The following is a 26,070-nucleotide window of genomic DNA, read 5'->3' as shown; positions in this document are numbered from 1 at the left end:
GGTGGTCGAGGAAAAGACGTTAGACTGTTTGAGAAGGGTCAGATCGTTGGTATGCATCAAGCAGACAACACATCTAAGGAGATAGAAAATACGAAAACAGGGTTAAGAACTGTCCAACGCCTTATTAAAAACTGGTCTGATGAGTCCAGATGGACCCTTTTCCAGTTCGTTGGTGCATCAGGGTAAGAAGAGGGGCAGAGAAAGTGATGCACCCATCATGCCTAGTGTCTACTGTACAAGCCTGTGGGGGCAGTGTTATGATCTGGTCTTGCTGCAGTTGGTCAGGTCTAGGTTCAGCAACAGGATGTGCTCCAAGAATGATGTCAGCTGACTACCTGAATATACTGAATGACCAGGTTATTCCATCTTCCCTGACGGCACGGGTATATTCCAAGATGATGACAATGCCAGGATTCATTGGGCTCAGATAGTGAAAGAGTGGTTCAGAGTCCAGACCTTAGCCCCAGGGAGAATCTTTGGGATGGGCTGGAGAAGGCTTTGTGCAGCGGTCAAACTATACCATCATCAATGCAAGATCTTGGTGAAACATTAATGCAGCACTGGATGGAAATAAATCTGGTGACAATGTGGGAGTTTATCGAAACAATGGCGCCGCGAATGTGTGTCGTAATGAAAGTTAAAGGTGGCCAATGAAACATTAAAGCGTGTGACCTTTTTTTTGGGTGGCAACTTTCTTTTGGGCCAGGCAAAACATCACAGCCTAAAAGTGAACTCTAGAAGCTAAAGACCCCAAACAGTTGGGTTAAAGCAGGTAAAACTATAAAACATGTAGGATGTGTAACCTGGTTGATGTTACCATGGTGACAAGGCTGTTGTTTCTTCCGTAGACTCTTCATCCAAGTTTGGGCGCATGTCCACAATGTAACAAGCTCAAGTATTTTACACCAATCAAGTTATTTTATTTTACTTTATTACTCCAGTAGGTTGGGAGTGGAGGGTGGATTAATGCTTCCTCTTCAGTGACCAGAGCTCCTATCTCCTACCTTCTAACTAGTGGTCAGGAGGTTTTGATTTTGTCCAACAGAATAAGATCCCATTAACGCGGCTGTAGAGCAGCACAGCTCAACCACTCAGGCTTCTTTCACACCGAATATGAAACGGATGCAATCCGGTCTCTGTACGGCTTCCACAGAGGTCAAGAGTCTTTGAGTCCAATCATAGCATTCACACGGACTGTGGTGTGGATCCGGATGCAGATCTCCGGAAGGTTTTGGCATTAAGTCTATTTTTTCCAGACACCATGTGCAGATTGTCATGAAGTAAAAGAAACAACATGCTGGTGAAGGTTCTCAGTCATAAAGAAAAAACACGAGCCAGACAGGAAGTGGGACGCGCTTCAACAAGTTGCATCCAGTATAATTGAAAATCAAAGCTGTGTCGCATTATTTTGCCGGATTTTATTTTATTTATGACAGCGATACACGTTCATGGTGTTTGATGGTTCACATTATTTTTACAGACGTATTTGTAAACTTAATATGTCAAAGCTGTGATCATTTGGTGCTCACGTGAGAGCAGATATCCGCAGATGTTCAGCACATGAGCCGTAGCAGCGTGAATGGCAGTCGGTCCAGAATCCATATGCAAACCAGACCGCCTCCGTATCGTACTCTGTGTGAAACAGCCTAACGAAGTAGAGCTCCTTTACAACGAGCGGAGGCAGTTGAGGTGGTTTGGAGAGTTTTGGGGCAAGCTCCACTGGCAGGACACCTGGGCGCCGACTCAGAACTCACTGAATCTCCTCTCTGGCCTGGGATCCCTCAGGAGGAGCTGGAATGTCACAAGGGAGAGGAATGTCTGAGTTTCCTTCCTGGTTGTTTGAACTCCAAGAATGAACTTTTTTCCACTTGAGTGGAAGATGTTGTGTCCATGAGTACGACATGGGACCGGGTTGACCTTCGACATGATAAAGCATGTGTTCCTGAAGCTAACCTAAACCTAGCCAAGCAGTAAGTCATTTGTGAAAATGTTATGTTCCGCCAAATGAATAAAACAAAGGAGTACTTTGCTTGAGACTAGTTAACCTAAAACCTTCCTCAACTTCTAACCCTAAATAATGTGACGGGCAGATTTAACACTAGACGGGCTCTGATATTCCCTGCTGACACGCCAAAGTGGAGCACTTAGCTGAACAAAGAGAGCTTCTTCTTTCAAACAATCAGACTCTGGCTTCAGCGATGAAAGAGGCTCGTGTATTTTGATCCCTCAGCTGTCTGCACCTTTGTAATGAGGTGGACGACCTTAATGGTAGGAACCAAAGTCAAGCCTCTGTGTATACATGCTATTGAAAGCCAGTATTGTAGCCTGTAAAACCATGATAAGCGACTCTTGTGCTGTGAACCAGAATAATTTTAGAATAGTTCTCCTGATTTTAATGTAAGAACACATTTTCAGTCTGCATTTCCTCCCTTTAACCCTCCAACTCTGTCCTTGTCCAGGTGGATTATGAGAATGCTCGTGCGGCTCGTGCTCGGACTCTTCGTCCTCAAAGCGGCGATAGCCAGTCCCAGATTTTCCCGACAAGTGGACTTGGACACGTACGACCTCGCAAACTACGACGAAGAGGAAGACAACTTTGATTTGGACAATGGAGAAAGCTACGACTATGACGAGGAACTGACAACTGACGAGTCTGAGGTAGGATAATAAAAAGTTGGGACATTTTTTACTCAAATCTTTGTTATTTCACTGAATGTGATGAGCTTATCGACCATTTGGGCTAGAACAAAACCTTAAGTTTTAGATTTAGAGTCCAGTTCATGCTGCAAACCTGCAGATGAAACCAATTTCCCCTAAATTCAGATTGAAATTCCACCCACTGTTGGCTACTTTTTAAAACCGAGGTCACCAGGTTTATGAGGCAGACGGGATTTCAGCTCCTCTCAACAGAAAAAGACATTTTGCTTCAGTTTTCTACTCCGCTGGCCAAGGCTTCGAAGCCTGTGTGCATCTGGAGCAGTTTTAGCTGTGAAATCAATCAGTTCAGACCTCTGTCTTCAGCCTGGGAAATAAGGCCGGAATAACTTTCCTTCCCAACACAGCAGAAAATATGAATCCTTATTTTTTGTTGGCTTTTACTGATTGTGTCTGCTAAGCCACAGATTTGTATTTTAAAGAAGCGTTTAAGATTTTTCCTCTCATCTAGCTTGTTTGCTTGTTACATTTCTTGTAAAAACAGCTCATAATCTGCATGACAAATTGCTACCAGCAGGGCACTTTAAATCAGATTGAACCCACTGCGATATGGCAAGTTTGGTTTTGACCAAATTTCATGTTATGGAACAAAATTAATTGGACCAAGTCTTGGTCAAGAGACTGGAAATGGGAAACAAACCCTTCCCACAGGCCTTTCAGCTGACTCCCTATGGGGTATTGGCTTTAAATAAACTCTACATTGATGAAAACACACATCAGCAGCTGAGAACATTCAAATCAAGACATTTGATCAAACCAACATCTCTAAACTTCACCAAACCCTGAGAAGTACCACCACTTTTTTAAGCTTCAGTCAGAGCGACAGAGCTCTGTTGCGTAAGAGTTTCACAGCTTGGTGCTCAGAGTTGAAAAGTTGCTGCTGCTCTGCTCGGAAATTGCTTTGATAATATTTGGCAAAAGTGTAAATGATGCGGCAGATTGCTCATGGCCTTGAGGGACTTTTTTCCTGGCTCCAGCAGAGTGACTGGAACATCATCATTGCTGAACAAGCACTAAGTTTTGACTCATAATAGCGGTGCTTAGAAATGACATAAAAAATCATTTCATTTAGCTTTGTTTGGTAGCACAGTACATTCATTTCTATGGAATGAAGTTTTTCTTTCATATACAAACACATAAAGTCTGAGGGGAGAAATGAGGCGGCGATGAGCTGCGCCCCTCTGGAATGCTGAGTCGTTGTTTTTCAGCTCCAGTTTGGTATTCCTCTGCTTTCTCTCCGAGGCTCGTCTCTTAGGAGTGAAATAAAAGCTCATCTGCATGTTATCCAAGCAAATCATCTTCAGTCTGCTGCGTCCGGATACTTTAATCGCCATCTTTAGATTCATTCAGGTTTCTTTAGCTGGGCTGTGCGCTCTCATTCCCAGTGTGGAACCAGAATGTTCTCTTGATATATTACCGTCACTTCTGCAGCTGTTTGTAGAGTTCCTGCATTGGAATTAAGAGTGTTTCTGGGAAAATAAGAACAGTAGACCATCTAACTTCTAGGTTATAAAGGAAATATGACTGTGTGGCTTTAGATTGTGGAAGCAGTATTTTATTTTTGGATAAATACCCTATTTTTTCTAAAACAAAAAAGGGCATGTGAGGTGAATAGCAGAAGAGATTTCAAGGCTGAAAGTGAGTCTGGTGACTCCTGCACAGGAAAATTCATCTTGGAATTTTATTGATCATCTAGATCAGATTTTATCACGTGTCCTTTTTGGGATAGCCTCAGATGTCAGACTTTAGGTGAAAGGGCCTCAGGTATCAGAATAAAGGTCATCAGAGGTTAGAATATGTGGTCTTAAAAATGACACTTGATAAACATTAAAATAAAGTTCAAAATCTACAACACTACAAATGCCATGAACTGTTTTTAAAGGTGTGGTTGCCTGAAAACCCATTTTTAAATGTTTTTTCTGATTATATGAAAACACACCTATCTACTGCATTAGCTTCTGATAGAAAATAAACGATGAAGCTCTAGGATTTGAAAGTCCTCACAGATCTACATCACACTGTCACTTAACGTACATGAACTCATCCATCTTGACTCACGACGGAGAAGGCTGTTGTTGGTTTGGCAGAGAACGTCTTGCTAACCGTTGGCATTAACCCTAACCCTCACGGCAGAAGCTCCTCCTGGCTTGTGTTATTTGTGGGGATAAAACATTGTTTGCTATTATCCAATCCAAGGCGAGATGTCCAAATATCAGGAAATAAGACTCCAAAAGCTGCCGTCTGATAGCCTAGTGAACTAGACCAAATTCTTGCTTTGCAAAGTTTGGTCTAGGAACGCTCCACTGGAACCTCTGCAGCCCCTAACAGCATTCTGGCTGGCCAATCACAGCTCTCTAGAGGGGTTTCAAACACATAAAGAGCTGTGATTGGTCCATAATGGTGGGCCAGTCATAGTGCTCTATCTGCTTAGTGAACAAATCACAGAGCTTTATCTGCTTTGTGGGCCAATCAGGGCACTCTATATGCCTGGTGGGTGGGATGATGCAACAGAGTGAAACAAGATGGCGACAGCTCGTTTGAAACAGCTTTTACATCAGTTTTGGACTATTAGAACTTGGGCTTCATTAGAATCAGGAGCAGATAGATGTATTTAAGTGCCGTTTTTTAGAAAGAATTATGTTTTCTCCTTCTTCAACTGTGGACCGCCTCATTTACCGATAGCTGTTGTGGTGAGTATGTCACATTCATTGTCCAGTAGCATGCGGAGATCATTTGAAAGACAACGATAGAACCCGCCCCACAACCGAGAGCCGTCAATGGAGCGTTGCCAGACTAAATAATACATTTATTTAGTCTGGCTTGCCAGGCTAGCCTTCTGAAGCTCCTTGGGCAACTTTTAGAAATGGTGCAACAGTATATATTTTTCCTCCCGAGTACGACATACAAGGCATTCATTCCTAAAGACCACTGCAAATGTATTGTTTAAGTGAATGAACCCCGCTGTAATCAGATACTCTGTGTGTATTTTGCATACGGGTCCAGATTTTTTCTGTGTTCAGAGCTTTTAGTGAGCAACACTGTTACTGCACTGGAATGAGAGTTACTAAGGCTTCTCTAAACCTTCCCAGTGGCCTAGTGGTAGAGTGTCCACCCTGGGGTCATACCAAAGACTCATAAAATGGGACCCAGTCAAGGTGTTGGATTGGGGGGGTTAAACCACCAAATCGTTCCTGAGCACAGCCACACAGCTGCAGCTCACCGCTCCCCGTGGGGATGGGTCAAATGCGGAGGTGAATCTCACCAGTGTGTGATGACTAACGGGACTTTAATTCATTTTCTGAAGAGGCCTAAAGAAATGTTAATTCAGTTTTTCAGATTATATAAAATAGTCGGATTTAAGGAAATTTGTTGTTTTTTAAGACACACTTTTGACACATTTAGAGGCTCAAGCTCACCTTGTATCATTTAGTGTCTAAACATTGACTCGTTGAAAACACTATAAACTCTTAAACAATGCTATTTTACTAGTAGAAACTTTCTGGAGAAATTTCATTCTGATTGAAAGAGGTGGTTTTGTCCGATCATCATTCCAGTTGACGTCCATTTTCACATCCTTTCGGATTGTTGGAGTAAAAGAATGCCCACTGTGTATGTGTACAACTTCAGCGTAACATCTTTCTGCCTTTGCAGACGCTCAGGAACTCCAAATCTGTAAACTCCATGAACATTATACACTCCCACCGGCCCTTACTTCGGACCTTCATCCACTGGCTCCTGGTCCTTGCTGGAGGAGTGTGCCCTAATTGTAGTGAGCAGGTGATCATTAGTACATAAGTCAACGGACAGAGTTAGAGAATAAGAAAATAAAACGTGAGGGAAAAGACTAGATGGCATTTGTTTACCGTTTTTTTCCAGAAAAGACAACTCTGCACATGCTAAACCTATTTAATCTGATTGAATGCTTGGTGTATGTAACTCGTGCCATGATTGGCTCATTTCAGTTAGTGTCCACAGAAACAGAGATTTGGCATTTCCTGTCAACAAAGATTTGAATCGGATAGGGGCTTCCCTTGTTCGAGTCATTACATGTTGTCCAGGCCTGTCTGAAGTTAGCCAATGACCATCCAGAGGATTCAGGCATAAGAGAAAGTCATGTGGTCAAATGAACCCAAAATACAACCTTTTCATCTGAAATCCCCTCGCCCTGTCAGGAGGGAAAAGAAGGATGAGCTTCCTCCCAAGAACACCATCCCTGCATGTGAAGCATGGGGGTGGAAACATCATGCTTTGGGGGATGTTTTACTGCCAAGGGGAAAGGACAACTGTACTGTATTAAGGAGTGGATGAATGGGGCAATGAGCAGCAACTTCCTTCCATCAGTCAGAGCACTGAAGATGGGTCGTAGCTGGGTCTTCCAACATGACAACGACCTGAAAGCCACAGCCAGGATAACCAAGGAGCAGGAAGCACATCAATGTTCTGGAGTGACCTAGCTAGTCTTCAGACCTACAGCCAGTAGAGAATCTTTGGAGGAGCTGAAACTCTGTGTTGCTCAGAGACAGCCCCGAAACCTGACCGATCCAGAGGAGATCTGTGTGGAGGAGAGGGCCAAAATCCCTGTTGCAGTTGGTGCAGACCTGGTCAACAGCTATAGGAAACCTTTCACCTTTGTCATCGCAAACAAAGGCTTCTGTTCTAAATATCAACACTGATTTTCTCAGGTCTTCAAATGCTTGTGAGCAGCAGTGCAATACAGATACAGTTATTCCCTGATTCTTTTTAAATGCCGTCTCTCACATTGGGAATACCCTACAGTGTGAATTTCAGTGGGAGGACTTGAGAATTCGCAGGGTGTTCAAATACTTCCATTCCTCTCTGTATTTATTATAAATGACACTAAAAATGCCTCCAGGGATTCGACACGGTGCCGTTTGTACAGAATGTGGTAATGAACTAGTCATCTAATTCTCCTATTTTAGAGAAGGATTCTGCTTGAGATCATTTCAGAGAGCATTTGGTTCTGGCTTCACATTCCGAATCCTGCTCTTCCATGCTGCTTTCAGAGCTTTTTCTCTTATTTATTTATCTGCTTATTTTGGTTTGCTAGCCTTTAACCTCGTCTTCCCCCTGAGGTATCCGTGTTTGCTCTGGAGAACGGGGGAAATGAAGGGGAGAGCTGGTGTGAACTAACTCTGTGCGTGACTTTTCAAAGACTCACCTTGTTGCATCCAAAACTGCGTCTGAGCCAAAGTCCTGAATGTCACACCAGTCCTGAATCTCTCTTCACTGCTGCATGAACGTCATCATGTCTGCTGGCCTGAATGGTCCAATCAGATTGTCTGTAATCTGCGAACACATTTTGACACCTGACTTTTTTGGGTGAGCGGGGCTGAAGCTACTGCACAGACTCAGATGTGAATCCTTTGCAGCTACCATGTGTGTCCTGGTTCCACATGGACCATTCAGGAGTGTCAGGTACTACCTCAGGCAGTGTTTGGGAGTTCGTTACCCTCCTCTGGAAAATGATAGAACTGCAGGTCTCATCAAGCATCAGAACCGGCTAAAGCACTAGAAGCTTTAAACATGGAGGCTGAAAAGCTGTCCTCCACACAGGTCTGCTGGTTTGGGTGCGTTCTGTTTTGGTTTGGCAACACAAGACAAGGTGTTAAGCCTTTTGCTTGTGAAATCGTTGGGCACTTTGAAGCCATGAAACAAAGACATCATTTTGTTTGTCTCTAGCTGCTATGATGTTTTCTGTCACCTCATTAAAAAGTGATCTAAAACCCCCTGGCTTCTGGAGCCAGATACAAAGCTGAGTCAAGCTGCCACATTCGATCCAGACGCCTCAGACGTTGCTTTGGAAACTAAAGTCAGTCAAAAGGATGCATTCCAGAAATAATTATCTGTAGCTTGTAAAACGTTTGTTCTTCTCTATTTTTTTTCCCAAAGGCATTAATGACATTTGAATTCTTTAGAAATGTTAATCCTTGACAGTTTGCTTCCATCTAGTGGTGAAAATATTTTTTTTTTACACATGTTGGGGAAATGCAGCCCCCGTTTGGTCAGGTTTCAGCTTTTCTTGCAAAGAAACATAAATATGAAAAACCACCTGAATGTACCTGAAGTGAAGATTTTCTATGTAATAGCACACCTTTAGACTGGTCCAGTTCCTGATTACTTTGGTATAGAATAGAATAGAATAGAATAGAATAGAATAGAATAGAATAGAATAGAATAGTCCTTTTTTGAGGATGTGGAAACTTGTGGAAACCTTCAAACTCCCAAGGTACAACGAAATCGAGGGTGCTCCCATTGAGTCATCTTGCACCATAGTGGTAAAAAATAAACGGGTAGAAAAACATGGTAGAATGTGATAAAAATACATTAGAAAGATCCAACAACTGATGAAGACGTGTGTGACATACTACGGTATAAGGGAAAAACTGCAAAACATGTAAAAGAAGGTGCAAAATGTGCACAATCTATGTGTGTGAGTGGTGAAAATGACTTTAACACACATTAATTTACTAGACAAAAAGTGTTTAAAGGTTACATTCAGAAACTGTAACCTGCTGTTTGGTTTTATTTTGTACAATTTAATTGGTTATAATTAAAAAGATACTGTTTGATAGCAAAAAAATGAAAAATGCTAAGTAAAGTAAGTTGTTACATTGATGTGTGCAAATGTGAATACTAGTGCAGAGCGCAATCTCATGCCAGGTAACTTAAAAATAGGTATTTCTTTGTTTATTCAATCAAAAAGTGAGAGTTTTGAAGTAAAACAAGTGGTGGAAAAAGGAATACCTTGGATTTATGCCTTGGGAATAAATGATCAGCAGGTGTGTTGGTTAATAAGTAAAAAAACAGGTGCAAAGGAAGAAGAAGAAGAAGAAGAAAATATCTTTTCTATAGCGCCTCTCAGGATAAAAATCACGAGGTGCTTCACAAAAACAAAAAATGTCAAAATGTAAAAAAGAATTTAGAAAATGATTACAAATATATTTAAAATGAGCAAAAAATAGACAATTGTAATTAAAAATGTAAAGAAAGAGAGAGAGTGAACAGGAAAGAGGGAAATCAGTGGATCCCGAGGAAGGTGGAAGAAGTAAGGAGAGCAGAACAAGGAGGTGATGAGGGAGTAAAGGGACAGTAAACCGAAAAAAGAGAAAACCCTGGAAACAAAAGCAACAATAAGAACATAAAATCATTTCATTTAGAGGAAGAATCCATTCAGAACAAAACCAATGATCACAGATGTTACTAAATGGCCTTTGGATGTGTAAGATAGAATTTCCTGTTATTTAAATGTATTTGATGGAATGACAAACAACATCTTGAATCTATCTATGGTCTGTTTCTTTTTATGAAATGTTACATCTGGGTGCAACAGATAAACCATTATTGCCCATTTCAGTACGCGCTTATTTCCAATAAAAATCTAAAATCTATGTTTAGAAATCTGTAGATTTTTTTGCTCAAAACTTAATTTGAATATTTACTATCTGTCAGGATCTGCTCCAACCCCTCTGACTCTTGGTCTTGTTTACCCCTAATTAGTTGTTTATTGGACTCACCTGCCCTTGTTATCCTACCCATGGGTTTCTGATTATTCTTGTGTATTTTTACCTCCCGTTTTGCACTTATCCTTTGTCAGGTCATTGTTGTGTTTTCACCCTGTTACATTGCTCCTGCTGTATCATCCTACCTGCCATTATTCATTAAATCCATTTACTTTACCTGAGCTGGCATTTCTGCCTCCTGGTCCAGCCCCACCACATATGGGTCCACCACCGTCTACACTGCAGCGTGACAATGTCCACATAAAAAGCAAAGAAAACCCTATCGTGTTTTTGCCACATTTTATTCATATGGGGCAATAACAGTAATAATATTAGGCTGTTTTGTTTTTATTATTTAGTTTTTGCAGTTACTGGAAGTTCAATACATGCATCAGTGAGATATGGGTGCTAAAATCTGCTCTGCCATAAAGACTAAAAGAGATAGTTAGCAAATTTTTCATATTTTAAATCACCCTGTCCCTTTTGCCCCTTGTGGCCAGAACGGTAGCGCGACTCGCGTTGCGAATGACCACAGTCACCAATTCTTGTAGAACTGTGTGTACTGAAACAATTGAATTTCCCTCTGGGATTAATAAAGTATTTTTGAATTTGAATTGAATTGAATATTTCACTTGCAACTTCAGAGTGGCAGGTCGCTCTGTTGGGACTTAGAAAATTAGAGCTGAAGTACCTGGCGCTGCTGTCTGGCTTCAGCACTTTTCCTGCATGTTTTAGATCATGAACACAGCTGATTTGTTTAATTTAGTGATTAGTCGATCCTGTAGACACTAATGAAGGCTGGGGAGACATTTCTGCTGTTACATTAAAGTGGTAAAAAGGCAAACGTACAGATCAGTTTAGCTTTGGCTTCTACAAACGGACACTAGGGGGTGCTAAAAGTAAGCCAAAACTGCCGAGTTCTCCTCTAAATAAAGACATAAATTATTAACAATAATAAAGTCAAAGAGTTGAAGAGTTTTTTTCTTTCATCTCTAAAATGATGCTGAGGCAGCAGTAGAGGACTTTGTTACATTAGGGGTAGCTGTAGCTCAACAGGTTGGGCGGGTTGTCCAGTAGTCAGAAGGTTGCAGGTTCGATCCCAGCTCCCGAAAGACAATCTTGCTGTTGTGTCCCTAGGCAAGACACCCAATTCACCTGCCAGAGGGACCGGTAGCACCCATGTCCAGCAGCCCCACCCATCACCACCAGCATGCAAATGTGCATGAATGGATGAATGATACACTGTAGCATAAAGCACTTTGGAGTCCTCTGACTCTGAAAGGCACTATACAAGTGTGGGTCACTTTTAATTTACAAAAACCTGGGAGAATTTTTCCATCGACGTCTCAAACGTGCAGTCAGGCCAGTTTGGGCTGCCTCCTGTCTGACCTCTCCAGCTGATGGGATCCTGCATTTTGGTGGAGTAAAAAACTCAGAGGTGGAACAGGTGAAGGGGTGACCTACAGTCCTGGGCAAACAACGATGGTAAGACCCTGCTGTCAGGTCCGCAGGCGTCAGATCAAACAGGTACCAGGCCCAGGAGAGAGCACGCAGCTTCCATTATAACCTCCCTGCGCTGGCTTCCTGTTCGTTTTAGGGTTCAGTATAAAAGTTCTTCTTCCACTGGAGTGTGTGGTGCTCAGCAGCCAATGGCAGCACGGTTTCTTCTCATTGCATGCAGTTGGAGCCACTTATGTGTAGCCTAGTGAGCTAGACCAAATTCTTGCTTTGCAAAGTTTGGTCTAGGAACGCTCCATTGGAACCTCAGCAGCTTCTACCAGGACTCTGGCTAGCCAATCACAGCTCTCTAGAGGGGTTTCAAACACATAAAGAGCTGTGATTGGTCCATAATGGTGGGCCAATCATAGTGCTCTATCTGCTTAGTGAACAAATCACAGACCTTTATCCGCTTTGTGGGCCAATCAGGGCACTCTATATGCCTGGTGGGTGGGATGATGTGAAACAAGAGTATGTCACATTCATTGTCCAGTGGAATGCGGCGATCATTTGAAAGACAACGGTAGAACCCACCCCACAACCGAGAGCCGTCAATGGAGCGTGGCCAGACTAAATAATACATTTATTTAGTCTGGCTTGCCAGGCTAACATATGTGGGGTCTGGTCCATCAGGGTTTTACTTCAACCAGGTGAAATTTTTGTTTATTTAATTATAATCTCTTCAAATCAACTTTTGGCAGATGAGATTCTCCAATTGGGTGTCATTGGTCTTCTGCTTATTTATACTGTTTCTCTTGCATTTCTATTTTGTGTCTTAACTCTATTTTTACGTAATTGTTTGGTTTTGCTCTCGATGTATTTTCCCGTACTACGTAGTTTATGCTACCTTGTTTTTATGCTCTGGTTTTAGGAGTTTTATTTTTTTAATCTTTGTTTTACTCACTGTTTAATGGGGTCTAACCAAAGCTGACGCGTTTGTCTCACCACTGGTGCTTTTCCTCAGACAGAGACTGAAACACCAAATGAACTTGACTATAACCACCCACCAGAAGACTTGGAGGAGGAAAAGCCAGAAGAAGAGGAGGATGTTCAACAGGAGAAGGGGGGGGAGGAGGAAAATCAAGAGGAGAAGGAGGAAGAGGATAACCATGAGGAGGAGTATAATCAAGGGGAGGAAAACGAGGAGGAGGAGCTGCCTTTGACACCCCAACTCATCCCCCAGGGTTCAGGAGGATCGGGCGTTCTCATGGGCCCAGACACACAAAAAGGTCTGGAAACGAGGCGTAAAAACTTAAAGCAGTGCTTCTGAAATGTTGATGCTCCTTTTTTTAAAGTGCAGCTTAACGAGGGTTGGTGGGCTTCCTCCTTTTAGCTTTGAGTTACCAAAAACATGTTTTCTGAATCCAGCATCTGTGTCATCTCCCATGTGCATGCCATCCATTTAATATTTAGAGGTTAAATGTGTTCATTAACCCAATCACCACTGTGCTCTCCCAACCTGATTAAGGGTCTGTTTCCATCCCATCTGTCTGTTTATTAATCCCTCATCTTGTCTCTAACAAGAGGTGGAGCTACGTCGGGTGCCCGTTGACACTCTCCATGTTTCCGGGGATTTCGGAGGCTCCGCAGGGTCAGGAGCCTCAGGAGCTTCTGGGGCTTCCGGAGCTTCTGGGGCCTCGGGGTCTGGAGGCTCAGGGGACATTCTGGTCTCTGGAGCTTCTGGGGAGTCTGGTGAAATTATCATGATGTCCGGAGCCTCAGAAGAGCTGTTCAGCTCTGGTGGACCTGAGGAATTATTATCCGGGGACATCCTGATATCTGGGGATCTCTCTGGATCTGGAGTCACTAGTGGATCTGGTGTTTCTGGATTCTCTGGGGACATTCCATCTGGAGAATCTGAATTTGTCACCGAACTCCCTGTTGGCTCCGGTGGATCCGGGGACCCGTCTGGATCTGGGTTCTCTGGAGATATTTTGATCTCTGGGGCCTCTGGAATCTCTGGGGCCTCTGGAATCTCTGGGGCCTCTGGAATCTCTGGGGTTTCCGGGGACTCTTTTGAATCTGGGCAGTCAGGGATAACTTTTATAACTGAAGGTTAGTACCTTCACAAAGCTTTTGGTAAAGCTTGTGATGACTTCTCATCTGTTAATAACTTGTCATTATTCGTGTAATTTGTCTTGAATTCCATTTAACTGCTTGCGTTTATAATGTGGTTAAATGTCGATCCTAATTGTCCTACGTAATGTATTTTTCACATAATCATGTCTTCCTAACATCCCCTCTGTAAAATGTGAGTGTGATTGATTGTCCCTCTCGACCTCGTCCTCCTAACACCGACGCTTGGCTCTAACAAGAGGAGGAACGGCCCCTCGTTCCAGAAATTATCCCCCAAGAAGCATCGGGGGGTTCTGGGGAGATCTCAGGAGTTTCAGGAACCTCTGGAGCTTCAGGGGACATTGGTGTCTCCGGAGGCTTAGAGGTCTCCGGAACCTCTGGGACTTCTGGTGTCTCTGCTTCTGGAGACATCGAGGTCCCTGAGGTGAATCTGCTCCCTGAGCCCGAAGAAGGTCAGTATCCAGTCTAGACCTATGAGTAAAAACAAGCTCACACGTAAACACATTATCAAAAATCAGAGAAGTTTAAAATTCAATGTGAAAAGGAAGAGGCAGCAACGGGTTCATGTGAAGATTTGGGACCATAGGGACGTTTTAGAAGAATTTAAAAGCAGAATAAAATTAGGATTATACTCAAATATTTAACTTTGTTAACAGTAAATACTATATTAAGCCTTTTATTCTGTTCATGCTGCTCTTCTGCGTTTCTTCTCACACAGTATGTTTAGTTGCACCAACGCAAACTTATAACAGTGACCATGTCCAAGTTCAGCCTCTCAGGGAGTTTAGAGGTCACTGTTTGTAGATATAAGCCGAACTAAAATTAATTCTTTTTAACCTGCTTTAATGTATTTTTAATCACCTTTTGTGTCATTAACCAGTCATTTTCATTTAACCTACATCCACAAACCCCTTGTTTAATGTTGCTAAAACCCTTTGCTGAGGCAAACAGTGGGCAACTGATTGCCAGACTTCCTGTTGTGTGTCCGTGTTGGTCTAACCTCTTCCTTTAACACTAATCTTGTCTCTAACAAGAGGAGGAGCTGCTTCCAACCACACCTGAACCCTCTCAGGAGGTGCAAACCAGTATAGAAGAGACAATGACCTCTGGTGATCCAGAGCAGCCCGAGGAAGAGGTGGTTGATGCACAAGGTCAGTACTGAGCAGAGGTCGGTTCAGAGAGTTCCCTTTAGAAAGCCCATAAGATTCACCCGGACTCATCCCTTTTAGGTGAAATCTTAGACAATACTGGGATGGACTTTTATTGTGGATATTTGTCTCATTGTTGTCTTGCTCTTTGAGATTTTCATTTTATTATTCATCACCTTTAAAACAAACCTCTAGACCATCAGCAGAAGGACAGCTTCAGATTTATTTCTGCTGAATCTGGGGTAACTTTTATGCTGAAAGACTCTTTCTGGATGACGTGGGTTGGATTACCTGTGCGTTACGGAGACCTGGGCTCTGGCAGGTGAAACCTCTACTTTTGTGGAGCTACTTCTCAATGACTGTACATAATTTAGTGTCCCGAGACCTTCGAGGTGTGGAGGAGGTCCGGCGGGGATTTATAAATCAAAATTCACCTGCAGACAGATATTTCCACAACCAGTTTTGAACTCTGTTTGTTTGAACTGGGCTGTCTATTAGTTCTATTAGTTGTCCTCCTCTATCAACCGCCTAGATCCAACTCAGACTTTCTGGATGCTTTCAGAGTTTCTAGGAGAATTAATCCCGCAGTGTGACCATGTTTTAATCCTGGAGGATTTTAATAAGCATTTGCTGTCGAGGTAAATCTTTGAAGAAGGACTTTTTTAATCTAGAGGACACTTTTAATCTCTCCCAAGCAGTTGATCAACCCACACAGGTCATGTTTTAGATCTGGAACTGTCTACTACCTCCTGTCTTTAGTGAGCACAAAGTAAATTTTGTTGTAGACCTGTGCAATGAGAATAAAAGATCTTGAATCTTGGATGTGGCCATCTCTAACTTGTAAGTTGGGGAAGCCTTTTTCGCAAACCATAGGCTTGTGCTATTTGATCTGGCTCTGCCATGTCAGATTACTAAGCAGCGCCCCCAGCTAGACATTGTGGTGCTTTTAACGCCTCCACAGCCACTGAGTTTTCATCCAGGAGGATCTAATACTGAGGAGTTCCTTGTATTGTTTTACTCAGCTTATACTAAGGCGCTGGATAAGGTTGCACCAGTCTGGGTCAGGAATCCTAAACTAAAGATGGGCGGACACTGTGCGACTTTTTCACTCGTAGCACTCAGCTTCTGCCATGGATGTAATTTTTTTGGGGGGGATGGGGGGACATGCCCCCCCCCTCCCCCCTCCAAAGTCAAGTTTTGACCCCTGCACGTTTTACCATCCAAAAACAATATTAAATTGACACTGGTTGAGCTCTAGGACCAAGCAGAAAACAACCAGTTGTGTTGAAGCCTGTTTCCCATTAGAACATACTGTAAAGATACCCCCCCCTCCTCCCTCCCACACACACACACACACTTCTAAAGTGAAATTTACGTCCATGGCTTCCGCTCAAACTGTACGACTTCATCGCAGGGTAGATCTCACGAGCCATGTGCTCGCACCGTACGTCTGGTAGCAACACGTCGGACCTAATAATATGCTAAAAATAGCAGTTTTTACTCAACACGTCAGACTTTTTTGTCTTGCCTGTTGTCCTTCAGGAGTGCTGCAGGAGGACACACAGGGATTTATGGGAGTTGGATGAGGAAAACAAAATAAAGAAAGTAAATCCGTGTTTTGTGATCTGTTTAATTCGACATGAACTCGACAAACACGCTTTCTTGACAATCCTTGTCACTGTGTGTAAAAAAAAATGTTTAGAAATAAAAATGAACAACGTGTGTTGGGGAAATAGCGAGTGAGCGGTGTTGATGCAGGATTGCGCATGCGCCGTGAGCGGTTCTGGTACTTTTTGGGTTGCAGCCGCTCGCTGCGCCACTTCAACCCTCACGAGGAACGAGCAAAATATCACACTCCAGATGTCCGTGCGAGCTCTCGATTGCTGATCGGTAGCTGGTCACGTGGTGTTAATCGCCTCTCGTAACCCCCTGTACACTACACGACGCTCGGCGCAAAACTCGCCCAGATCCTGTGGATTCTCGCAGAAAATCGGCTCAAAAAAGTGAAAAAGTCGCACAGTGTACACCCGGTTTCAGTGTGGCATGGTGGAGAAACGAGGGCCTGGGTGGGATTCAATCCCCAGACCCCCAGGTGAGAGTCATGCGTGCTAACCAGTCAGCCAAAGGGACATCCCCATGGCCAAGTAGCCAGGGCACATGATCAATTGGGACAGTGACAGGACGCTCACCCTGTCACATTAGGAAAGAGCCATGGTTAAATGAAACCACTCGGCCAATTCAAAGGGATTGTAGGCAGGCTGAACAAAGGCAGAAGCACAACAGCGCACCTCGTTTGATCTACTGTAAGATAGCCGGTAGCCTATCAGAAAGCTGTTAAACACTCGAGGGTCAACTATTTTGCTGATATCATTTCCTCGAACTCTCTTAATCATTGGGTTCTGTTTAACACACTGAATCTTTTTTTTTTTTTTTTGCAAATGAGCCATTGGCTGTTCAACATTCTACCGACTCTTGCAATAGTTTTCTATACTTCTTTTTAAACAACGTGGGGAGAACCAGAGCCTCGATTATGGCTCCAAAGTGTCAATCATGTCCTCAGGTCTCGACCCCAGCAGTCTTTAATGGCTTCAACTCTGTTAGAACTGCAGATGTTGGTAGGAAAACTAAAGCCCTCTGGTTCCGTGTCTCATGTGGTCAAGCTGCTAAAAGAAATTTTCCTGTGGTAGCTCCCCATGTGATGGAAATTGTCAATAGCAGCTTGTTATCTGGCGAGGTTCCTAGTGCTCTTAAGCATGCGGTGGTGCACCTGATGCTGAAGAGAGGAGGTCTGGATGCTACTGTTTTGGCAAACTATAGACAAGTATCGACAATACCGTTACTAGCTAAAATCCTGAAGAAGGCTATTATAGATGTCCAGCTGATGTCTTTCTTACATGAAGTAGAAATTCACCATTAAACACCCTCACGCATCCATCGCTCAGCTGAGCAGGATCTCCTGGTGGAGCCTGAGCATAAACTCAAAACCCGTGGTAACCATGCCTTTTCTGAACTGGGACTTCAGCTCTGGAATAATCTTCCAAAGGTAGTGAAACAGGCCAGCCCCCTCGCCAGATTTAAAAGTTGTCTGAAAACACACCTGTTCTCTGTGGGCTTTCATTAGGGTGAGTGCAGCCAGCCGGTTGCCCGACATTGGCCTTTAACCTGCCCTGTCCTACAAGGGGATTTCTGTTTTCATTATTAGTCCTTTAGACTGCATTCATTTTATTCGTTGATTCAACACATTCTCACTCCCAGCGCTTCAAAAACAAACGCTTGGTTTTTTGTTACTTATGTGCGAAAAGGGGTTTTTCCCTTTTGTAACTGCAGATCCCAATGCAGCGTAAAACTGATGTGATTAAATATCCGCTGATGCGGCACCAAACCAGCTCATTTAACTGCACCTAAACCTTAACGTTTCACTATTTATAACCTTCCCCTCTCCCTCATCCTAACCTTAACCCTCTTGCTACCTAAAACGTTACTCTCACTGTGATAAAGCGTCTGTTTCCCATGCATTCTGACTCTGACAGTCAGAGTCTGACTGTGAATTTTCGTATTTGCCGCCCAAGGGGAACGTTAGAACATACCATCTGGCGAGGGGGAGGTTACAAATACCGTCTACTTTTAACGTCCACCTTGGTAGTTGAAACCTCCCCCTCGCGTTGGCTCGGCCCAAACCCGACAAATGACGAGGCGGCTCCCGCCGTTCACTTCATAGAGCCGGCTCTTAGAGCGATCGACACATCACTAACGTGTTCGCTAGCAAGATGGTTAAGGTTAGGATGGGGTGAGGGGAAGGTTAAATAAGAGGATAAGGTTAGGGTGAGGTACAATGAGCTTGTTTGGTGCCCTGGCTGCGGACATCCCATCGCGTCAGTGTAACGCTGCATTGGGATCTGCAGTCAGAAAAGGGAAAAAACCCTTTTCGCACATAAGTAACGAAAAAGGGCTCTTTTGGCGTCAGGGGTCTGAGGCGGAGGGTGGCTGACCAAGTGTTTGTTTTTGACGTGCTGGGAGTGAGATTGTGTTGGTTGATTTCATGTATGACTTTTATGTATGGTTTATGGTTGTTCAGCACTTTGACTAGATTGGCCATGTGAAAACACTTTATAAATAAAAATGATGATGATAAACCAATTAGGACCACCAAGGTCAACACAAGACACAGAAACTTTGATTTCTGCAGGAAAAAAGAGAACCGAAATGAAACTTGAGAATTTGGATTCTTCAAGGTTAAGAACAGGACATGTGATTATTTCTCTTACTGCACTGTAAGCCTACTTGCTTCTAATCTCACTTGCCAATTCCTTCCCATGGGTTCCAGGTATGCCAGTGTGCTTGCTGTGCACGTGCCTTGGTGGTTCGGTCTACTGCGATGACTTGAAGCTGGACAGTGTTCCGCCTCTACCCAAAGACACCACTCACTTCTATGCCCGCTACAACAAAATCACAAAGATCAACAAGTCTGACTTTGCCAACATGAGTAGGTTTCTCATGGATGAACATGCTTGGCCATTAAACCAGCAGCCTGTGTGAACTGTGATCATGAGATTTTCAGAGTGTTTTCATTCTTGCAGACAAACTGAAGCGGATTGACCTGACTGCCAATGAGATAACAGCTATTGATGATAAAGCTTTTATGGGTCTGCCTGCGCTGGAGCAGCTGATAATCAGAGAAAACCACGTCTCGCAGCTGCCGGCTCTCCCAGAGACCATGACCTTGATCGATGGCAGTCACAACAACATTGGCTCAAGGGGGATTCATAAAGAGGCTTTTAAGGTCCGTGCACCTTCTGCAGGATTACCAAAACTTGTTTTTAGGAAGGCTGCATGCCATAGAATTTGAATTAAGTAATGCATGAGCCAATAGCATGCTCTGACAGAAACATTAGTCAATGTTTTGTGATTCATCTGTGTCGGCTAAATGAAGGAATCTGTACTCTAAAGATAATTATTTTCTGTGTTGTCAATGTCAATAATGCTTTCTATGCTTTTCTCGGATTACAGGACATGACCAGTCTACAGTTCTTGTACCTGACGGATAACAACATCGATTACATCCCAGTGCCTTTACCAGACAGCCTGCGATCTATACATCTACAGGTACACAGATATCTGTTGCATCTAGAGATGTCCGATAAGTGAAATGCCCAAAGGAAAAGAAGAAGATTGATATGGGGAAGTAGACATGGGTGTCCATTTCCCCATAGATGGATTTTAGTGGCTTCAATCCCCACTAAAAGCAAAGATCACTGGTCCATCAATATAGATATATCAATGGTTTCGAACTGGAACACAAATTCTGAGAAAGGTGCAGCGTGACCCGAGAACAGAAGCTGATCATACATGTTAAAGGTTAATGTTCCTTCATTCAGATTTCTCTGTTATTCCGTTCTTCATCAGCTTTTTTCTTGGCCACAGCCTTTTCAAATACAGTTTTACGTTTTCGACCTGTTGTTGGCATGATTTATAACGTAATGCACCAATGTCTCTCCATTACTTTAGTATAGCCCAGCCCAGCTCTGGCTTCACTTACCGTTCAGCCGCTCCGAGCCAAGAACACGTGACTTATGCACAAGAAGGGGTTTGTATAGAGGGAGGAGGGAGGGTCAGAGGGCAGTCAGAGGGTGGATCAGGATCCGATCATTAAGAATGGGACATTCACAGTGATTGGATGAGGTTTTTCCAGGATTGTCCGTTTCAGAGGTGATTCAAATGACTGTTTTCCAGAGGTGGAAACTGCAGCACCAACAAGTCACCTCCATGCTGTGTTTTTGATATGCTCAGCAACTGAGCAAGGTTCATTCACTGTGCTGACTGAAATCACCTGGTTTAGTTGCAGAGCTGAAGAATAACACGGCGTGGAGATGACTTGTTGATGCCACAATTCCCCACTTGTGATGTTTTCTAAAGAACATGTCATTTATTGGTTGCGAGAATTTCCAGCAATGTGGCAATAAATGCTCTAGTAAAACATCACCTACCGCCCCGTTACAGATCCTAGTTGTTAAAGATTTCCACTTTAGATCCGAGTCACGTCTTACCTTTAATGAAACCTCATTGTGCATGTAAATACCAAAACAGCAAATTGGTTTACGCTTAAAGAAAAAAACAATACACAAACACGTCCAATAAATCGTCCTGTTTCTGTTCTATTGCAGCGGAACAACATTCAGATGATGCACGAAGACACATTCTGCAACCTGAATGACTTCAACTACATCAGGAACGCTCTGGAGGACATCCGTCTGGACGGAAACCCCATCAACCTCAGCAAAACCCCGCAGGCATACATCTGTCTGCCCCGTATACCCGTCGGAAATCTCGTTTAGCCTTCGCTCCTGCACACAAGTGCGGCAACATGCACGCAAATTTGTACATACTGACACGCAGACTTCAAGTGTATTCACTGGTCAAACAGGCCATTACTTGCAATAAATTGTGTTTCCAACAAACTGTCATACATGCTGCTGACACAATGGTGCAAATCTGTAAAACTGTGTGGAAATTTCGTTATCAGCCAAATAAAAAAAAACATAAACATAATCTAAAAACATGTACATACACACACTGCTCTACCTTCTCCTGTTCAGCAACAAAACACATTTCTGTTGAAATAAAAACACTAAAAAGCACACTCTGCATTTACTCCGGTGATAGATTGTCTAAATAAGTTTGTAAAAATTAAAGTTAACATTAAGACTGAGGATGAATCAAACACTTCTGGCCTTGTACACTGGTATAAATCTATTAAAGCTGGAGCTTAATGAGGGGTAAATCGAGTATCTAAAACAATAAAAGATGCATTTAAACAAAATTGTTGGTTGTAAAGTTTGTACTGTAATATAAGAAATATATAGGCTCAAGATTTTCTTTTTTAACTAACTGCAATAATTGGTATATTTTATTTTCAAAAGTCATGTTTGAAGGGGATTGTTGTTGGTTGTGGACGGGGTTGAGAATAATACTGAGCGCTTGCTATTGTGTGATCTGAATGGAATAACCACAAACAAATAAAGTCCTGAAGACCTCTCCCATCTGGAGGCGGCTCGATGTTTTTATTGACAACTTAACGGTCACAGAAATGTAACGTTTGTCAAAAATCTTTTTACACAAAGGACGAAATGCCTTTTTAGTAGTGGTTCTTTACCTTTAGTACAGTCAAGAGGCAGCTTGGTAATAAAAAACAAAGCTGTGTTTTTCATTTATATACAGAAAATCCAGAAAGTATTCACAGCTCGTGACTTTTTACACATTTTGACGTTACAGCCTCATTTCAAACTTCAAACATAAAAAGTGTTTTTGAGGTATTTGCAGTCAGATTTTGCAGGAATTTTATTTAACCCATTTAGATTTCAGGCTGTGACATAACGAAATACGGGAAAACAAATGCACTGTATGTGTGTGTATATTTTTAGATGTGATTTATCAAAAATAGGCACTTTAATATGAACAAATCAAGTGGGGCAACCTAACAAACCACTTATTTAAACTCTTTAAATAAGTCATCATGAATCCTTCCATCCAACAGTCGGATAAACTGTTTTTAAACGTCGCAGTCTCGCTACCAACCTGATCCGTTCCGGTTCTCGCCCTCAGAAAGCAGCAACAGAGAGGGGCTGTGAATTCTCTCGCTGCATGTGTGGCGGTCACCGGTGAATCTACCTGTTCCTCCCGTGACCGAGGTGTGACAGGTGTCAGGTATGCCAGAGGAGTGACGTTTTTGTATACTTTAGAATCCTGCCTGATTCGTTCTGCTGCATCGGTTTTGTTTGCTCTTTAGAAAACGGATGGATGGGATTTTGTCGTGTTTGGGGTGTTTACAGAGGCAGTAGACCCACGTGGGTGCACAAAAAGGGTGCAAAAGCTGAGTTTTAAATTAGATGTCTCCCTCAAGTGCAGGAAATCTCACCCATCTTGTGTTCTTCTTTGTCCTGACCCTGACGCTCCCTGCACAAAGTGTCTCTGTCCTTCTCCATCATCAGCTTCTCCCTTTCCATCACTGCCCTTTCCCTCTCCATCACCCCTTTTTCCCTTTCCATCACTGCCCTTTCCCTTTCCATCACTCCTTTTTCCCTTTCCATCACTCCTTTTTCCCTTTCCATCACTCCTTTTTCCCTTTCCAAGACTGCCTTTTCCCTTTCCATCACCTCCCTTTCCCTCACTGCCCTCTCCTTCTCCACTGTCACCTTCTCTCTCTCCATCATCACTCTTTCCCTCTCCAACAAAGATCGTTCTCGGTCCAGAGCAGCAACTTCCCTGTCCATCATTGCCCCCTGCCTTTGAATCAGCGTATTTTCTCTTTTTGCCATCTGTGGTTCGCTGTTCTTCACCAGTTCTATCTTTTCTTCGACATGCTCCATCTCATTGTAATCTTCCAGCACCTCTGCATCCTCTGCATCCTCGTCTCCATCTAGTGACACCTCCATCTCTGGCTCACTGGTTATCAAACCTGCAGGAGAGGCGACGCCCTCTTTGAAAACCTTTCTCCTTTTAGGGACGGAAACTTGTAAGAAATCACTATTATTGGTGCTGTCGGGAAGGCCCTCAAGGACAGGGGCCATGTCCTGCAGCCGACCCTCCATGGCATCATCCATCAGATAGAAATAATTCCACTGAGAAACAATTTTCACACCAGGTGGAGGATATTTTAACTCCTAAAAAGAAATAAGAAATATATCCAGTAAAAGGAAAGAATGAGTTAAAATCCTAAGTAAGTAATAAGAATGTGTACCTTGTACTTCTTCTTCATGTTGTCCCATTTTTTAGATGCTTGACGATGGTTCATCTTAAAGTGTAAGCCCATGTGTTTAAGGATGGACCTGAAAAGACAGTTTCAGTCCCTTAAATAGAAATGTAGTATTGTTATTATTATTGGTGAAAACATTTAAGATAAAAGGTCTAGACAAAAAGGAAATCAGAGATGCTCAATCCTTCATCAAATAAAGAGCTGAAGAAGAACAAAAGGTTTTTATATAGCACCCCTCAAAATAAAAATCGCAAGGTGCTTCACAAGAATAAAAAATTAAAATAAATTAATAAATAAAATGACACACAAAAAAAAATATATATATATATATATAATTATTTTTAAAACATATCGTAATAACAAATTGGAAATATTGAAAAAAATTTGGGACAATAAAAATGACTGTTAGCGTTTTCATTCATTTGAAAAAAAAGCATTTGACGTCATTGATCACTCAAGGTTACTTCGAAAATTAAGTCGGTATGGAATAAAAGGTGTGGCTCATCAATGGGTTTAAACTTATTTAGAAAAAAGGAAACAGTTTGTTCAGATAAAGGACCATACATCAAAACTATGTGAAATTAATTGTGGAGTGCCACAAGGGTCGGTCCTCGGACCAAAACTGTTCATTTTGTTTATTAACGACTTGGTAAATGTATCTAAGACACTAGGTACCATTCTATTTGCAGATGATACAACACTGTTTTACTCAGGATCAAATATAGAGGATGTGGCTAAAGTGATAAATGATGAACTGATTAAAATTAAAAAATGGTTTGATATAAATAGGTTGACACTGAATCTTAATGTGACAGTGTGAGCGTCCTGTCACAATGTCCCGATTGATCATGCGCCCTAGCTACTTGGCCACAGGGATGTCCCTTTGGCTGACTGGTTAGTGCGTATGATTCTCACCCGGGAGTCTGGGGATCGAATCCTGCCTGGGCCCTCGTTTATCCACCTTGCCACATTAATAAAACAAATTTCATACTGTTTCATGATAAAAAAGAACAGTGATGTGTAACTGGAAATAGATGGGATTGCAATTCAAAGAGTAAAAGAAACTAAATTTCTTGGAGTTCTTATTGATGAAGACTTGACATGGAAATCCCATATTAGTTACGTAAAAGGTAAAATTGCCAAATCCTTAGGAGTATTATATAGAGTCAAGTTTTTACTGACTAATTCTGGTTTGTTGGCATTGTACAATTCACTGGTTGTTCCATACTTGACTTATTGTGTAGAAATCTGGGGAGCAACATACAAAAACTATACACAACCCTTATTTCTTTTACAGAAAAGAGCTCTGAGAATCATCAGTTATAGTGGCTGTAGAGATCCATCGAACCCATTGTTTATTAAATATAAATTACTGAAATTTCGTGATTTAAAAGACTGGAAAATCTTACAAACCATGTATAAAGCCAATTTAGGTTGCCAACAAACATTCAGGGGCTATTTGAAAAGAGAACTAGTAATTACATGCTGAAAGAAACTGATGTGTTTCGAACTAAAATTAAGGAATGGAATATATCCCTAAGAAGGCGCGTAACAAATACAGGCTATTTACCATTTAACAAAATGAGAAGGAAGAAAGAAAATGAATAGAAAAGGGTATTACGGGATCCTGAGAAAACTGTAGAAAGTTGTGGTGAACAGCTGACACGCCACCAGCTTTCATGTTTTTAGCAGTTTAATTTGTAAATTAAATCTTAGAAACTGGACACGTTTTGGAATTTCCCATGATGCATAAGCTCATGCTCTCTAGGCTTTCACAACCTTTTAACTTTACCTCCATGCCCACTTGGAGCTATTTTTTCTTCCAGTGAAGAGATGATCGTTTGACATTCTCAACTTCACAAAGTCTTCAATTTCTTTATCACTCACTGAAAATAATAAAAATATATATTAATAAAAAAAACTGACATGTGGATCCAAATGCTAAAATAACATTTCACAGCAACATAAATGTGTTTAAAAATTATTTCACAATTTACTCTAATAATGCTAATATTACTAACAAAAATGAGGCTCAGGCTGGCTGAGTATAAAATACTAACTCGGACACTTCTGATAAAGGATAGAAGGTCACTATAACGTGACTATGGAGTCATCTTGCTATGCAGCTAAGCTAACTCTGAGCGCTGGAAGCTTTAATAAACCTTTCCTGACGTCTTCACTCACTCTTATAAGTGAACTCCGCGCTGTTGATCTGCTCAAACGAGGAGTTGATGTATGAGTGATCGGCCTGCTCCATCGTTGTTGCTCTTTTTTCTTCAAGGGCCTGTTCGGATATTGTGTCCTTGGTAGAGCTATGAAAAAGCCATTTGCTTCGGATCCATATTCCAAAGGTGCCTACGTTCTT

The 26,070-nt window shown here is 42.3% G+C and overlaps 2 protein-coding genes across 2 annotated transcripts in view; one reads left to right on the top strand and one right to left on the bottom strand.

Moving 5' to 3' along the window:
• The window catches only part of epyc (epiphycan), a 24,130-nt gene extending 2,131 nt beyond the window's left edge, over positions 1–21,999 (top strand). The window contains exons 2-10 of the mRNA XM_015959971.3: positions 2,460–2,658; positions 12,697–12,961; positions 13,257–13,787; positions 14,048–14,260; positions 14,843–14,959; positions 19,281–19,439; positions 19,534–19,736; positions 19,964–20,059; positions 21,118–21,999. Coding sequence (XP_015815457.3) covers positions 2,467–2,658; positions 12,697–12,961; positions 13,257–13,787; positions 14,048–14,260; positions 14,843–14,959; positions 19,281–19,439; positions 19,534–19,736; positions 19,964–20,059; positions 21,118–21,288 — 1,947 coding nt within the window. The 5' untranslated portion in view covers positions 2,460–2,466 and the 3' untranslated portion in view covers positions 21,289–21,999. The remainder of the gene's footprint in view (positions 1–2,459; positions 2,659–12,696; positions 12,962–13,256; positions 13,788–14,047; positions 14,261–14,842; positions 14,960–19,280; positions 19,440–19,533; positions 19,737–19,963; positions 20,060–21,117) is intronic.
• On the bottom strand, positions 21,976–26,070 carry si:dkeyp-38g8.5 (golgin subfamily A member 6-like protein 6). Its single transcript, XM_015959982.3, has 4 exons — positions 25,890–26,070; positions 25,498–25,591; positions 23,691–23,778; positions 21,976–23,613 (listed from the first exon to the last, which is right to left on the bottom strand). The coding sequence occupies exons 1-4, from the start codon at positions 25,960–25,962 to the stop codon at positions 22,849–22,851; spliced, it is 1,020 nt and encodes a 339-aa protein (XP_015815468.3). The 5' UTR covers positions 25,963–26,070; the 3' UTR covers positions 21,976–22,848.

Source organism: Nothobranchius furzeri, chromosome 1 (assembly GCF_043380555.1).
Source record: "Nothobranchius furzeri strain GRZ-AD chromosome 1, NfurGRZ-RIMD1, whole genome shotgun sequence".
Classification (NCBI taxonomy): Eukaryota; Metazoa; Chordata; class Actinopteri; order Cyprinodontiformes; family Nothobranchiidae; genus Nothobranchius; species Nothobranchius furzeri.
The sequence above is the reverse complement of the archived record's forward strand: the minus strand, read 5'-3'. Positions and strand labels throughout refer to the sequence as shown.

Excerpts from the sequence above, each read along its gene's own strand:
- si:dkeyp-38g8.5 (XM_015959982.3), bottom strand. The coding sequence starts at position 25,962 with ATGGAGCAGGCCGATCACTCATACATCAACTCCTCGTTTGAGCAGATC. Across the intron at positions 23,779-25,497 it reads AGCTCCAAGTGGGCATGGAG|GTCCATCCTTAAACACATGG; the intron begins GTAAAGTTAAAA and ends CTGTCTTTTCAG. Across the intron at positions 23,614-23,690 it reads ACATGAAGAAGAAGTACAAG|GAGTTAAAATATCCTCCACC; the intron begins GTACACATTCTT and ends ATTTCTTTTTAG.